Source organism: Emydura macquarii, unplaced genomic scaffold, assembly GCF_026122565.2.
Source record: "Emydura macquarii macquarii isolate MOO-44397 ecotype Brisbane River unplaced genomic scaffold, CSIRO-AGI_Emac_v2 contig_374, whole genome shotgun sequence".
NCBI classification, from domain to species: Eukaryota; Metazoa; Chordata; order Testudines; family Chelidae; genus Emydura; species Emydura macquarii.
The window spans coordinates 14,032,639-14,048,327 of NW_027130511.1; the positions used below are offsets into that span (position 1 = coordinate 14,032,639).

A 15,689-nucleotide genomic window follows, 5' to 3' on the forward strand; every position below is an offset into this window, starting at 1 on the left:
TTAATTAGGATCACCTGAGGCCGATGAAGACCCAGCTAGGGGTCTGATTAAAAACTCCTGCTTCAGCCAGGCAGCTGGTGAGAGGAAGGAGAGCTGGTGAGAGAGTTGGAGGAGTGCAGTGACTGATGAGAAATACAAGAGAACCAGGTGAAGGAGAATGCTGGGAGGGAGCCTTGCCTGCCAAATCCCAGAAGCTGAAAGGACGGGAAAAGTAGCCCAAGGGAAATTAGCAACCGGAAGCACTGGTGGCACTGCATAGTCGCTACTATTAGGGCCCCTGGGCTGGGACCCAGAGAAGTGGGCTGGCCCAGGTCCCTTCCCCTCCCCCCCTTACCTCCCAGGTCATTACTGGGCTGGCTAACGCTTAGAAATAGGGGCCATGCAGGGCACCCTAACCCTCCACGAAAAAGAAAAGTGCGGGACACGCTTGGTGTCAGGGGAGAGATTTCTGCACAGTGGACTTAAACCAGGGAGAGCCCAGACGGGAACCATCTCGTTCCCAAGAAGGACAACATGGTCAAGACCCTAGTGCAAGCCATGGCAGCCCAACAAGAGGCTACCTGGGTCCAGGCAGCCGTCCAACAAGAGGCAGTACAACTCTAGCAGGAGACCCATCACCTGCTGATGAGCCAGGCCACCCAGGACAAGACCATGCTACAAGATGCTAAGCCAGTTAAAGGTCCTGACTGAACAAAGCTGCAGCTCTGATGGGACCCGGACCGTATGGGCCAGCAACTGCCTGCAGAAAATGACGCGGGAGGACGATGTGGAGGCGTACCTCCTGGCCCCGAGATCAATGGGCCTGCATTCTCACTCCATTCTTGTGTGGGGAGGCCCAGAAGACCTACTATGATATGGCTGCGGAAGCTGCAGCAGACTACCCCCATCTGACAGCAGAGATCATAGCCAGGTCTGGAGTAATGGCAGTGGTGTGAGCCCAGAAGTTTTGTGAGTGGTGATATAGCAAGGACAAGGCACCACGGTCATTGTTGGACGTGATCCACCTAACCCGGAAGTGGTTACACCCTGAAGCCCTTAGTTCCAAGAAAATGATGGAGCTCCTGGTGCTACACCGGTACATGAGGGGGTTAGCACCAGACCTCCGAGCCTGGGTTGGTCAGAATGACCTCTTCACCTATGACGAGTTGGTTGCCATTGTGGAGAGACAGCTGGCAGCCTGTGAACAGTTCCAGTCCCCCGGGGGTAAGACATTACAGGCGCAGAAGCCAAGGCGTTCCCCAAGGTCCCGGACTATCGGGAACTCTAAAAGGGCTGTAACTGAGAGGAAGGATGCCGAGGAATGGCCCAAGGCCATGAATGGACCTGGGGTTTTGGGTAGAGAGGGCTGGGGGGGGGCTAGACCGAGTAGCCCGAGGCAGAGGGCAGTGTCCGGGGTGAAGTAGTGGTGCTATGAGGGTGGGGAATTAGAACACACAGCAGCCCAGAGTCCCAACAGAGAAGAGCCCGTGCAATGTAATCTGGGGTCGCAACAACCCATCATGGGTACACGAGGCCGATAAAAATGAATGGCATTGAAACCATAGCGCTGGTAGATTCCATTATGTTGTTCTCTGGGAAATTAGTGGGGCAACACCAACTGATCTGGGCCAAATGCACAGGGGTAATGTGCGTCCGTGGCACCGTAAATTTTTACCCCATGATCCCAGTGTGGACTGAGATTCAAGGGAACACTACCCGGGTGACAGCCATGGTGGTCCCCAACCCCCCCTCCCCCCACCCGCTCTTAATTGGTAGGGACTTCCCAGCATTTGAGAGCCTGCTCCCTCTGATAGAGCCCAAGGGGGTAGTGACCTCCGGTCTGAGACTGAGGCACCCGTAAATAGCACCCAGTCTTTGTTGAATTTGCCCCAGAACTGTTTTCACCCCCCAGAAAACTCCGGAAATCCGGGCAAGAAAGGAGGGCAGATAAGATATTAGGTACCAGGATTTTGGCTTGGAACCAGAAAGCTGCCCTTGTAGGTAGGTGAACCCGTTCAGGAGGCAGCTCAGACTAGTGAGAACTCTGAAGTGGTTCCCAGCACCAGTGGGAGTGACCCAGGAGGCAAAGTTGAGGTCGGCCCTTTGGGGCCTAACCTGATCGGCCCTGCACGCGAAAATTTCGGGCTAGACCAAGCCAACGACCAGCTGTATGCAAATGTGAAAGAGGATGTAGTGGAGGTAAATGGGGTGCCTGGAGAAGGGAGGGCCAAAGGCCCAGGGCCATAAAAGTGCTCAAACATAATCTGCTGTACAGGGTAGCACAAATACGGGGCGGGGGAAGACATGCAGCAACTTCCTGGTGCTGCGGAAACACACAAAGGCTATATTCGAACTAGCCCACAGCCATCTATTTGGAGGACGTTTAGGAGTATAGAAGACCCTAGATAGAATCCTAAGGAGGTTTTTTTGGCCAGGGGTACGAGTGGAGATCTAACGCTACTGTGTCTCTTGCCCAGAGTGTCAGTTGCATAGTCCCTGACCTCATTTACGAGCCCCATTAGTGCCTCTGCCTGTTATTGAGGTCCCTTTCGAAAAAATAGCAGTGGACTTGGTAAGTCCACTAGAAAGGTCGGCATGGAGTCACTGAAGCATACTCGTTATCCTTGACTATGCCACGAGGTATCTGGAAGCCATTCCCCTAAGAAGCCCCACGTCCAAGGTAATAGCAAAGGAACTACTTCAAGTTTTCCCTGGGGGTGGGGGTGCATTCCAAAGGAGATCCTAACTGACCAAGGAACTCCCTTTATGTTGAAACTAATGAAGGACCTGTGTACCTTAACTTCATCTCCAGACCCTAAGGACCTAGTGACATTTCAATGACTAATGGATAAATTAGTAAGACCCCACACCAAGTATGCTGCTGCCTACTTAGATGACATAGTCGTCCATAGCCCTGATTGGGCAATGCACTTAGGGAAAGTAGAGGCCATGTTAGATGCCCTTAAAAAGACTGGCCTCACCACAAACCCTTCCAAGTGCGCGATAGGGCTAGCCGAGGCCAGATACCTCAGGCATGTGGTAGGGAGAGGCTTTGTGAAACCCAGTGGAATAAGACAGAGGAAATACAGAACTGGCCCCGACAGGTACGCAAAAAGCAGGTCAGAGCATTCCTAGGAATAATGGGGTATTGTCGGAGATTTATTCTTCACTTTGCCACTAGAGCGTGGCCATTGACAGACCTAATAAAAGCTGGGGGTCCGGATATAGTAAATTGGACTGATACAGCGGAAGAAGTATTCAAAGATCTAAGGATCGCCCTTTGCAGCCATCCAGTACTCGATAGCCCCAGACTTCGGGAAGGATTTCATCCAACAAACAGATGCCTCGGAGGAAGGGCTAGGGGCCATCCTTTTGCAGATGGTAGGGGAGGAAGAGTACCTGATCCTGTATCTGAGCAGGAAACTCCACCCCAAGGAACAAAGGTACGCCGTGGTCAAAAAGGAGCGTCTAGTGGTTAAATGGGCCATGGAGACTCTCGATTACTACCTGCTGGGGCGGAAGTTCACCCTTGAGATGGACCATGCCCCACTTCAGTGAATGCACAGGAATAAAAAGAACGCTTGCGTGACCAGGTGGTTCCTGTCCCTGCAACCTTTTCATTTCTGGGTACAGCATAGGGCTGGTGGCCTTTTGCGACAGCATTGCCTCTCGTCCCAAGTAGCCCAACCCTGTGGTGTTGAGCAGGGAGGAGGGCAATATAATTAGGAGCACCTGAAGCCAATAAAGACCCAGCTAGGGGCCTGATTAAAAACCCCTGCTCCAGCCAGGCAGCTGGTGAGAGGAAGGAGAGCTGGTGAGAGAATTGGAGGAGTGCGGTGACTGACAAGAAATACAAGAGAAACAGGTGAAGGAGAACTCAGGCTCAGGTCCCTTCCCCTTCCACCTTTGCCCCCCAGGGCATTACTGGGCTGGCCAATGCTCGGAAATAGGGACCACGCGGGGCACCCTGACCCTCCACGAGAAAGAAAAGTGCGGTGCCCACAGTAGCCAAGCCGGTTATTTGTCACTGTCCTTAATTATGTTCTCTTTCAGAATATGTTCTAAGACCTTGCACACAATTGAGGTTAAACTAAGAGGCCTGTAGTTTCCCAGGTCACTTTTTTCCCTTCCATATGAATTTTTTCCTCTTGCTTTGGATGCAGGCTTCAACTTCTGCAACTTTGACTTAAAGTAATTCCAAGCCTCCTCCACATTCAGATCCTTGAGTTCTTCACTCCAGTCCACTTCCCTATCTATTTCCCTTAACTAATCTGAATTAGTTCATGATCACTCGAACCAAGGCTATTCTCTACAACCAGTTCTTCTATGAGGTCCTCGCTACTTACCCATGCTAAATCTAAAATGGTATAATCTCTTGTTGGTTTGGTGACTATCCCAATGGAGCCTCTGTTAGCTTTCTGTCTGATTTTGATCCAAACAGATTCTGTTTTATCCATTCCATCACTTCTGATTTCTTTAGTCTTACCTCATCATTAATATACAACGCTGCTCCTCCACCTTTATCTTTATTTTTGTCCTTCCTGAAGATCACATATCCTTCAATACCTGTATTCCAGTCATGACTACTATTTCACCATGTTTGTTATCCCTATAATATCTGATTTCACTTCCTGTGCCAGTAGTTCTAGTTCCTCCATTTTGTTACCCAGGCTCCTTCCATTGGTGTACAGGCATCTTAGTTGTGTCTGCTTGGTTTCACCCAGATTCCTCATCCGATTGAGTAGTCATTTTACTGCCAGTATTGCCTTCCTGACTTTTAGCTTCATTGACATTGGCACTCTTTCCTCTTGATGTCCATTCTCCTACCCTCTGTTGTTCTGTTCTCCATTGCTGTGTTCTCTTACTTGATTTTCCTACCCTTCAATGTTAGAATCGGGTGCAGAGATTACATGATCATCTCCTGTGAATTTCTTGTTTAATTTTTTTTAATCAATTGTGCTAACCTCCATATCAGACATCTGTTTTCCTTCCTACTCAGGTGGAGTCCGTCCCATGAGCACAGTCCTGTCTGTGAATGCCTCCAGCAGTTCAACATCTCAAAGCCCTCTTTATGGCACTTCTCCTTGAACCAGCTGTTGATCATCATAATTTTGTCTCACCTTTGCTCTCCTCCTCTATGGACAGGTAGAATCCCACTTAAGATCACCTGAGCCTCCATTTCCTTAAGCATCCTCCCAAGCCTGACATAGTCTCCTTTGGTGTGTTCCAGTGAGAATCTTGCATTAGGATAATCTTTAGCCTCAGGTCCACATCCTATATCTTCGCTCCCAGCAGACAGCACACTCTTTTGTTCTCTGGATCAGTTCTGGTGACAGGCCTGTCTGTTTTTCTTAGTAGGGAGTCCCCAGTCATGTAGACCTGCCTCTTCCTGGTATTGGTGCAGTTCTCCCCTTTCCCCCTTCTGTTCTTTCTGGCTGCAAGTCCTTTTGTTCTCAATTGCAGAGTCATTCTGTATCCTCCTGGATCTCCGTGCTCTGGCTATCTTCATTGACTCTTCCCCTCTTCTTGTAGGACTAGTAGCTCTTTCCTTCTCTCTTTCCCTCCCACCTTCTGTTACTGCCTGCTGCCTCACAGGTTTCTGATATCAGAATTGGTGCGAGTCCACTGCAGGATTTCATCACATAATATTTAGAGTTGAAGAAAAGGCGCACCAAAATTATAACTCTGCTGACTCTTTTCACTCAGCTTTAAAAAGGGAATGATAAAACGTAAATAAATAAAAAGAGGTAATTATGGCTAATTTTGTAAACCAAAAAATACATGTGTAGTTATAGAATCATATGAACGTAGGGCTGAAAAGGGACCTCCAAACAGTCATCTAGCCCAGCCTCCTATGCTCAGTCAGTACTTAAGTATACATAGATCGTCCTTGACAGGTGTTAGTCCAAGCTGTTCTTTATAACAGCTGCTAACATATTTGAAGATTGTTATCAGATTCCCCCTCAATCTTCTTTTCTCAAGACTAAACATGCCCAGCTTTTTAACCTTTCCTCAGAGATCAGGCTTTCTAAATGTTTTATCTCTCTCCTCTGGACTCTCTCCAGTTTATCCACATCATTCCTAAAGTATGGCACCCAGAACTGGATACAGCACTTCAGCTGAGGCCTCACCAGTGCCAAGTAGAGCGGATCATTTACCTCCTGTGTCTTACATACAACACTCCTGTTAAAATACCCCAGAATATCAGCTTTTTTGCAACTGCATCACATTGTTGACTCACATTAATGATCCTCTGTAATCTGCAGATCCTTTGGAAAGGTAGTACTGCCTAGCAGCTGTTCCCCATTTTTTAGCTATACATTTGATTTTTCCTTCCTACAGGTAGTACTTTGCACTTGTCTTTATTGATGTTCATCTTGTTGATTTCAGAGTGAAACCATTTCTCTAATTTGTCAAGGTCATTTTGAATTTTAATCCTGTTCTCCAGAGTGCTTGCAGCTTCTTCCCAGCCTAGTGTCATCCTGAAATTTTATAAATTAATCCTCCACTCCATTATCCAGGTCATTAATGAAAATATTGAATAATACTGGACCCAGTACAGACCCCTTTGGTACTCTACTGGACACGTCTTCTCAGTTTGACAGCAAACCATTGATGATAACTCTTTGAGTACAGTTACTCAACTAGTTTTGGACCCACAGTATAGTAATTTTATCTAGACGACATTTTCCTGGTTTGCTTATGAGAATGTCATGAGGGGCGGTGTAAAAAGTCTTACTAAAATCAAGATAAATCATGTCTACAGCCTCCCCCCCATCCACTAGGCCAATAACCTTGTCAAAGAAAGAAATTAGATTGTGTCGGCATGATTTGTTGTTGATAACTCCATCTGGGCTATTACTTATAACCCTATTATCTTCTAGGTGTTCACAAATTGATTGTTTAATAATTTGTTCCAGTATCTTTCCAGGTGTTGAAGTTAGGCTGATTGGTCTATAGTTCCCTGGGTTCTCTTTGCTCCCCCTTTGAAAGATAGGTCATATATTTGCCGTTCTCCAGTCCTCTCGGACCTCACCCGTGCTCCAGGAATTGTCAAAGATGATCGTGAATTGTTCCAAGGTTACTTCAGCTAATTCCTTAAGACCCTTAAGGTGAATTTCACCAGGCCCTGCTGACTTTAATAGATCTAACATATCTAAATATTCTTTAACCTGTTCTTTTCCTATTGTGGTTTGTGTTCCTTCTCCTTTGTTGTTAGTATGAATTGTGTTAAGTGTCCGGTCACAATTAACCTTCTAAGTGAAGATGAAGCAAAATAGGCATTAAACACTTCAGTGTCCTTGATGTCATCCATTATTATCTCTCCTTCCCCACTAAATAGAGGACTTACACTTCCGTTCATCTTTCTCTTGTCTTGCTCCTAATGTACTTATAGAACTTCTTTTTATTGCCTTTTACAACCCTTGCTAGATCTGTAACTCATTTTGTGCCTTAGCTTTTCTGATTGCTGTTCATTTGTACTCATCTGTAGCAATTTGTCCATGTTTCCACTTTTTTCTTTTTTTCAGGTAATTAAAGAGCTCCTCATGGAGCCATATACTCCATGTATGTTATTACTGGATGCCACGGCAATAAGCTTAATTAGACAAATGAGTTAGTTTTGTTGCCAAACTTATATGCAAGATGTATGTGTGTGAGAAGATATAACCTGTTAAGCTGTATGAAATATTGTAACATTGAGGAATTTGTACAGTAACTGATACATAATTACCTCTTTCTATAGGTGCCCTCCTCGTACTTTCTTACCAGCACTGTGCAAGATTTTTCTTGATGAAAGTGCACCAGACAATGTGTTAGAGGTAACAGCTCGTGCCATAACTTATTACCTGGATGTATCAGCAGAATGCACCCGTAGGATTGTGGGAGTAGACGGAGCTATCAAAGCACTTTGTAATCGTTTAGTAGTTGTTGAACTTAACAACAGAACCAGCAGAGACTTGGCTGAGCAGTGCGTAAAGGTAAGTGTTCTTAGTAAATTTCTGCTTTCATACAAAGCAGGACATCTAAATATATTTGCAAAATCTGTTTTTATAATATGAATTTAAAACAAGAATAATTTATTTTATTCAGTATGATAAAATTGCTTGCTTGTACACTTATTGTTTTTGCTATTGATTTGTTATGCCAATTTCAAGCTCACCTGTTCAGAAAAAAATCACAGAGAATATGAAATGTGAAATCAAGAGAAACTTAAGGAATTAGTTTGTATATTTGGTTTTTTGAAATATAAATAGAAAGTTGATGTTTACTTTCATGGAACTGTAGAGCATTTTCAAAACTCAAGAAAAAGCCTGGGCAGGGCTGTGCTTTAGAGCTGAATAAGACAAGAAAATTAAGCTTCCATTTGAAAACTCTTGGCTTTATATTTTGCATAGTCATTTGTGGACTTCTGCTGCGTATCCAGTTACCTTAACTATAATCTTAAAGCAGCCTTGCAAAATGGTCAAGAAAGTTGACCAGCCCAAACAAATTTATTAGACTACACTTATTATATAACTATTTCCCATATAATTGCATGTGGAGTCCCTACACACCCCATCTATACTCATCCTTGCCTTGGACTTGCAAACTCACATATGTACTCAACACCCAACTCCTCCCCTCACAGTGGACTGTCTCTTTCATGACCTAAAGAAGCTCAAAAACTTCTCTTTCACCAACAGAAGTTGTTCTAGTAAAAGATATCACCTCACCCATCTTGTCTCCCTAATCTTCTGGGACCAACGCAGCTACAACAACACTGCAAATAATAATCACTCCAGTTGTTCTCAAACCATTTTACCATTTGCTCACTCTTGAATTGCCCCAAGCTGTCACTTATTCATCTCCCCATCTGTTTAGTCACCATTCATCCCTAACATCTGTTCACTCCTCTTCCCACTAGATCTATTAACTCTCTGATGTTTCTCATCAACACTTCTGTGTCAGTTGGGTCTCCGTAGGACTGCAGCTGCCCCTGGGTTGGTCTCGAGTCTTTTCCTGATGTGAGGCACCTTGCCTCTGTTCCTGGCTGGTCCACATGCAGTGCCCCTGCGGGGATTCTGCTGTACTTACTCCCTTGCTTAGTAAGAGAGCACTGGAACTACAGAAAACTTTGAGTGCTGTTGATGGAGGAACTGAATTTCTTTTGGTTTTCCCCCTCAGCGAAATGAGGGAACAATTGTATGTACTTGATTACTTGTATGTAACTAGTAGTACGTACTTCATTAAAATTTAATTTAATTGTATTGCAGGTGTTAGAACTAATCTGTACCCGTGAGTCAGGAGCTGTGTTTGAGGCCGGTGGGTTGAACTGTGTGCTGACATTTATTCGTGACAGTGGGCATTTGGTTCATAAAGATACTTTACATTCTGCTATGGCTGTAGTATCCAGACTTTGTGGCAAAATGGAACCTCAGGATTCTTCATTAGAAATCTGTGTGGAATCCCTGTCTAGTTTATTAAAACATGAAGACCATCAGGTAAACAATTTTTTAATGATTGTCTATGTAGTGCGAGAATTGACATTATTATATTTTAGTTTGCTATTAATGTAATGTACTCAGTAAAGTACAGGTTATATGTTAAATATATTTTGTAGTATCCTACTTCAGTTGCCACAATTGGTTAGTGAATGGATGACATTTAGACATATGCCATTGTAGTTGCTAGGTTGAATTTGTTACAAATCAACAATTTAAATTTGTGCTTAACAATCATCAGTTGGAATTTTTTGTACAATTTCTATTATGAAGGAAAAATTTGAGAATCTGAATAATTGTGATTAATGCTAATTTTTTCAGATGCAAGCAAGGGAACAAAAATGTTGCTTGATGCTGTCTGGCTATATCTCACCCAAAGCTTTTGTGGAAACAAGCTCTTACAAGATCTCAGAAAACTTCTGTGCCAGTTTTCAAAGAATTTTCTTAAATAACAATTACTCTGACTTTTTTTCAACCCAGTCATTTTGACATTGTATGTGGCCTTTCCTTGTCTAACCTAAGAGAGAGGAAAAAATGAAAAATATCCATCATAAATAGTAGAAAATTAAATAAAATATTAATTCTGGCAGTTAATTCTGGTGCTGCCCAAAATTATCTGCCAGAAGCATCTGATACCATAATGGCACACACAGTAATTTAATTCCCAACTACAAGTCCATAAGTAAATCTGTGCCACTATCCTTGAGAATTGCTTGCTCTGAGCAATCAGAAAAAATATCTGTGTGTCATAAATTTCCGCAGCAAAGTTCTATGTAAAGCTTTTTATATATGTGTACATATATATAAAAACTTTACCTGGGACTTTACTGGGGAAATGTATTACCTTACCCTTGTTGATAACACTTCTGTTTCAGGTCACTTACAGCATAGGAGCAGTTGCTCTACCACACGTGTCAAGGGTGGAGTTCAGACTAGATTAATTTGGCCTTGGGGACAGCTCATTCTAAATTAGTTCTCCTAAATCACTGGCTGTGCTCTGATGATGAGGTCTGGTCGTCCATGTTTCAGTTTCAAGTCACAGACAGGGAACATAAACTGGTTCCACTACCATACTCCTTATGCTTTCAGCAATGATCATGTTGTTCTAGAATCCCACGTGTAGTCTGTATCTCACTTTTTTTGCACATTTCTGAGACCCAAACAGTATTCTTTTCCCAGTGATTCATGTAGCACGCGGGCAGTCTGGATCACGCTATGGCTAGAGAAATGAGTGACTACTGTGTGGGAGAGATGATACTTATCTAAATTAGATATACTCTTGGAAATATTCAGAACAACACTACGTGCCCATAACCTGAACCTAATCTGTGAAATAGTCTATGCTAGCTAAGGGGATGGCCACAATGCAGAATGAATATGTACTATTCTAAAGAGAGCCCCTCTCAGAGCAGTGACCTACTGAGGATAACCATGGTCCCTCTAAAGGAACAGAAAACCTTAACTTGGGGATGCTGAGAAAGGTAATCTGTTCCTGCCATCTTTTCTGTTATATCTGACACTGACCAGTTCCAGAAGAATTGGTAAACAGGAAGTTACATAGGTAGTAAATTAAGACAGACTTCTTTATTTATCTCATACTCTAAGGCCATGTCTAGACTAGGAAGTCTTGCTGTCAAAACTGTTGTAATCTTACAGCCACTGACATCGCTGTGTGGCTTATGCACGTGCACACTCAGTTACTTTTGTCATACTGCCTGTCCTCACCATGTGAGGTTGTTAGCAGACGACATGGTGCGCCATGGGTAGGCATCCCAGTATTCCATATACAGCTGTTGTCAAGGTCTCAAAGGACACATGACACCAATCAACCTCTGGTCGTTGCCTATCATAACACAAAGCCCTGCAAAAATAATATTAATAAAACAAAATATTTGACATGCACAGAAAGGAGCCACAGTTCGGCACTCATCACAGCAATGAGAATCCCTGGCTCATAAGTTCTTACTAACTTGCATGGATGGCGAAAGAACTAATAAGGCATCAAGCAGTTCTTTTTGTCAGTGAAATAGCTAACTTGAGGCCCTTTGTTGGACGTAGCGGAACACTTTTTTGATACTGATAGGAAATGAGCTGTAGCGACTTACAGGGCCAAGACAGCTGAACTGCTGAAATGGTTGAGAGAGATGTTACTGAAAATCTTCAGCATGGTTCGCTTGCTTCTCATGAGTTGTAAGGGGCACATTTAAAAAGGCAAACATAACTATATCAGCTCCCTGTTCGCCTGAAACAGCTCTTTGTGAGTTTGATGCAGCAGTTGATTCAGAGGAGAGTGGGGAAGATATTCCTCACTACAGTTGGTGTATTAAAGGGAAAACAGTTTCTCTACATTGGCACCAAATAACATAGGTGTGGAGAAGATGAAAAAGGATTGGATTCCTGCCCAAGATGGCAGGAAGGCTTGCTGACCTGCTTAGTTGACATGGTGCCTACCAGTAGGAAGACAACAGATGATGCTTCATCATTTTTGGGGCCCCATTTTCTCAGTGTTGTGGGGTTGAACTCTCAAATAGGGAGACTGGAATTTAGGTTTTTATGGCTGTGAACAAGATGGGATGCAGAAAAAACACACAGCATGGCTGTGGGCTTCCTAACATACTACAAGACTGGAAATTTAAGGGAGCTTTTTTTTCTCTTTATCCCATTATCAGGTTTGGTGCCACTGTAAAACTGGATTGAATTAATAACATAAAGGGGTGTGACTTTTAACTGAACAGGGTATCTGTAATGTGCTATTCAGTTTACTTTATCAATTTTGGGGTTGATAATTTAATTTGACACAGTAGTTTGAAAGTAATTCATGTACCAGCTAAGGGCTTGTTTTTCTGTTTGCTCTTTTAATAGGAAACTACAGAGTAATATAGACTGTTCTAATAATTAAATGTAATTGCAAAGAAATTACTATATTTTTAATAGTCTTAAATATAATAAAGAATCCACCAGCTTGACAGTCTGATGTAGTTTGAGGAACAGGAATTGCATTTCAGTATTTCAATGTGTAAAAGGTGGAAAACTCAATATTTAAGGAGAAACTTTTAATTTCTTTGATAAACTACCAAAAAACTTTTTACCAGTGCTGTACTCTTAGAGCTACTTCAAAAGTTTTTCTCTTTTTCATATACGTAAATGCTGAACTACATTTTTTATTTCAACAGCATTGTTAAATTGTCAATTTGGAAAATCACAGCTTTCATTGTTTTAATATCTCACTTGTGGAGATGTTGAAACAATTATAGGAATTCTAAAAACTGTTCTAAAAATTAATTTGTATAGTTTTGGATAGCTAAAATATTGTACTTATATGCTGAAGTTTTCCTTTAAAGCACTGTTGCCTTATGTTTATACAGTTAGCCTGTATTCTCCTTGAGTGACAAATCTTGAGTATCTTATCTACATCTTCCACAGGTTTCAGATGGAGCTCTCAGATGTTTTGCTTCATTAGCTGACAGATTTACACGTCGTGGAGTTGATCCAGCCCCATTAGCCAAACATGGACTAACGGAGGAGTTGTTATCTCGCATGGCAGCAGCTGGTGGTATGGCATCAGGACCATCTTCAGCTTGCAAACCAGGTCGGAGCAGCACTGGAGCACCATCCACAGCTGCAGATTCTAAATTGAGTAATCAGGTGTCTACTATTGTGAGTCTGTTGTCAACCCTGTGTAGAGGCTCTCCAGTAGTAACACACGTAAGAATCCTTTAAGTGCTTCACTAATATTTTACTTTAAAATTTAAAAGTTATTTCTTGATATACTTTAAAAACCTCTATTCATGATTAAAATCTTTTGTGTTTTTGTAAAGACAAAAAGGAAACATTTCATATGGAAATAAAATCATGTTCACTGTATTTTTCTAAAGTCCTGTATATTTTTTATTGTTCAGACTTTTAATTATTTCCAGGATCTCCTAAGATCTGAACTTCCAGATTCTATAGAAAGTGCATTACAGGGTGATGAAAGATGTGTACTGGACACCATGCGTTTAGTAGATCTTCTTTTGGTGCTATTGTTTGAAGGACGAAAGGCCCTGCCAAAGTCTAATGCTGGATCTACAGGCAGAATCCCAGGATTACGTAGACTGGATAGTTCTGGAGAGCGGTCTCATCGGCAGCTGATAGACTGCATCCGCAGTAAAGACACTGATGCACTAATAGATGCTATTGACACAGGAGGTAGGCAAAAATACTTGGAAGATTGAAAAAGAAAATGAGATGAATGGAATATGCAAAGTCGAACTTTTATAGTGAATTAAATGTCAAAGTAAATACTTACTTGATATCTTAAAGCTCCTATCAACAATATGAATTAATTTACATTGCTTAATACAAGCCAGTTCTTGCTTTTAACCGTCCTTATTTTGGGCTAGGACTTAGGTGCCTAACTTCTACTTTGATTGCTTAAATTTCAGAACCAAACCTCACTGGGATTCATGAAGCCCCACTCAGTTGCCCCTGAACCCTTTGGGTGCCTAAACTTGTTCAGCACCTAAATTTTTGCAGTAAAAGTTTCTTAAGCGATTATGTTGCTGCCTGTGAGCATGGCAGCCCCGTGACAGGGGTCTGGATGCCTAAGCCACAGAGTAATTCACAATGTGGGTAAAGGTAGGCATTTTTCCACCCAACTCGCTTGCTAGGTCTGATCCAGTCAGCATACTCGGAACTTTCCTACTGAATCAGGTCCCTGTAGACGAGCTTACACAAAATGGAGGACAGAGGAGCAGCTTCTTGCAAAAATGTCATACGAGCCTAACACCAAGAGGGGATTTGCAGCTGAGAATCCCAAGCACAGGGAACTGTCTCTCTGAAGCTCAGACTTAGGTATCTGTATCTAAGGGAGTGGAGCTTAGCATGCTGGGACTTTGCACCTCCCATTGGCTAGCTTAGGTGAGGAGCCCACCTAGTGTGCTGCCTTTTGTGAATCCCTTTCTAAAGTGCCTTTTTCTCCCGAACTCAGGCTTTATGAATCCTAGTGATTTTCTAGGCTCCTGAAAGTGTGGTGATGCTGAGAATCTAATCACTTGTTTTTTTCCTTGGTTCACAACTAAGACTTTCAGAATAATTTCAGAAAATGGTTGAGTATGTCTGAAGTTGGTTTAAAGACCAAAGAATGATATGTTGCCCTTTATCTATTTATAGGAAATTAACTAATTAAAGGCACATACAATACATTATGTTCTTGTATCTAATATTTTCAGCTTTTGAAGTAAATTTTATGGATGATGTAGGACAAACTCTTTTAAACTGGGCATCAGCATTTGGAACTCAGGAAATGGTAAGTTAAATGGATTAACTCAAATTAAGTAATACAAATTATTTAATTCTATTTGCAAAGAGATGTACAAATAAGGAAACTAACTTCCTTTTTTTTATTTTTTACAGGTTGAATTTCTTTGTGAAAGGGGTGCAGATGTTAACAGAGGTCAGAGGTCATCGTCATTACATTATGCAGCATGTTTTGGAAGGCCTCAAGTAGCAAAGGTGTGAATTCAAACTTCTATATTGTTTGAGGCAGAAAACACTTGTTGTGTGTTTGTACTTTTTAAAAATTCCCTGCAAAATAAGAGAAGTGATGGGAACTATTTAACATAACATAAATATGTTCTCAAATAGTTAAATTCATCATGTTCGATCTCCATTGTTTGTGTTGGAAAGCTAGCTTCTGGTGATGCTAGGTCAGTGAAACAAGTACAAGTCCACTTGCATTAGTTTCACAGACTGCTGTAAGAATCACGTACATACAGTGTTCTAGTGTTGTAGACCGGCTCTTGAGAAGCCCAGGAATGAGCAAGTTGATGATAAGGTTAGTTACTTGGAAAAGGAATTTTATTAAGTTTCTCTCTAAAAATTTGTTTGCCTGTAGACTCTCTTGCGACATGGTGCAAACCCTGATTTGAGAGACGAAGATGGGAAAACTCCTTTAGACAAAGCTCGTGAAAGGGGGCACAGTGAAGTGGTGGCTATTCTTCAGTCTCCAGGTTAGTGTGAATTATTAGTTTCTGATTCTTCTCTTCCAGTGGTATAGTGGTTTTTCATCCCTTTATTTTCTCCTGGTCATGGCATAGTGGAGTAAAAGAGTAACAGTTTGGGAACAAGCATGTAATATAGAACTCTTTCTGTGAGTTGTCCCATTGAAGTTTGGTAGTTCTTTCAGTATGTGGCCTTTAATTTGCCTCATTCCGTGTTGCAGAAGTAATTTTTGTTTTCTAGAAGTAT

At 42.4% G+C, this 15,689-nt stretch overlaps 1 protein-coding gene across 13 annotated transcripts in view; it reads left to right on the forward strand.

Annotated features, from left to right (window-relative positions):
• Positions 1–15,689, forward strand: part of HECTD1 (HECT domain E3 ubiquitin protein ligase 1) — a 115,772-nt gene that overhangs the window by 38,457 nt on the left and 61,626 nt on the right. For 10 of the 13 annotated variants that reach the window (XM_067534420.1, XM_067534468.1, XM_067534476.1 and 7 more), the window contains 7 exons: positions 7,724–7,958; positions 9,234–9,461; positions 12,885–13,166; positions 13,361–13,649; positions 14,672–14,748; positions 14,856–14,954; positions 15,337–15,451. In XM_067534420.1, the coding sequence (XP_067390521.1) occupies positions 7,724–7,958; positions 9,234–9,461; positions 12,885–13,166; positions 13,361–13,649; positions 14,672–14,748; positions 14,856–14,954; positions 15,337–15,451 (1,325 nt within the window). The remainder of the gene's footprint in view (positions 1–7,723; positions 7,959–9,233; positions 9,462–12,884; positions 13,167–13,360; positions 13,650–14,671; positions 14,749–14,855; positions 14,955–15,336; positions 15,452–15,689) is intronic. The other 3 variants (XM_067534436.1, XM_067534446.1, XM_067534463.1) reach the window with 1 other exon arrangement.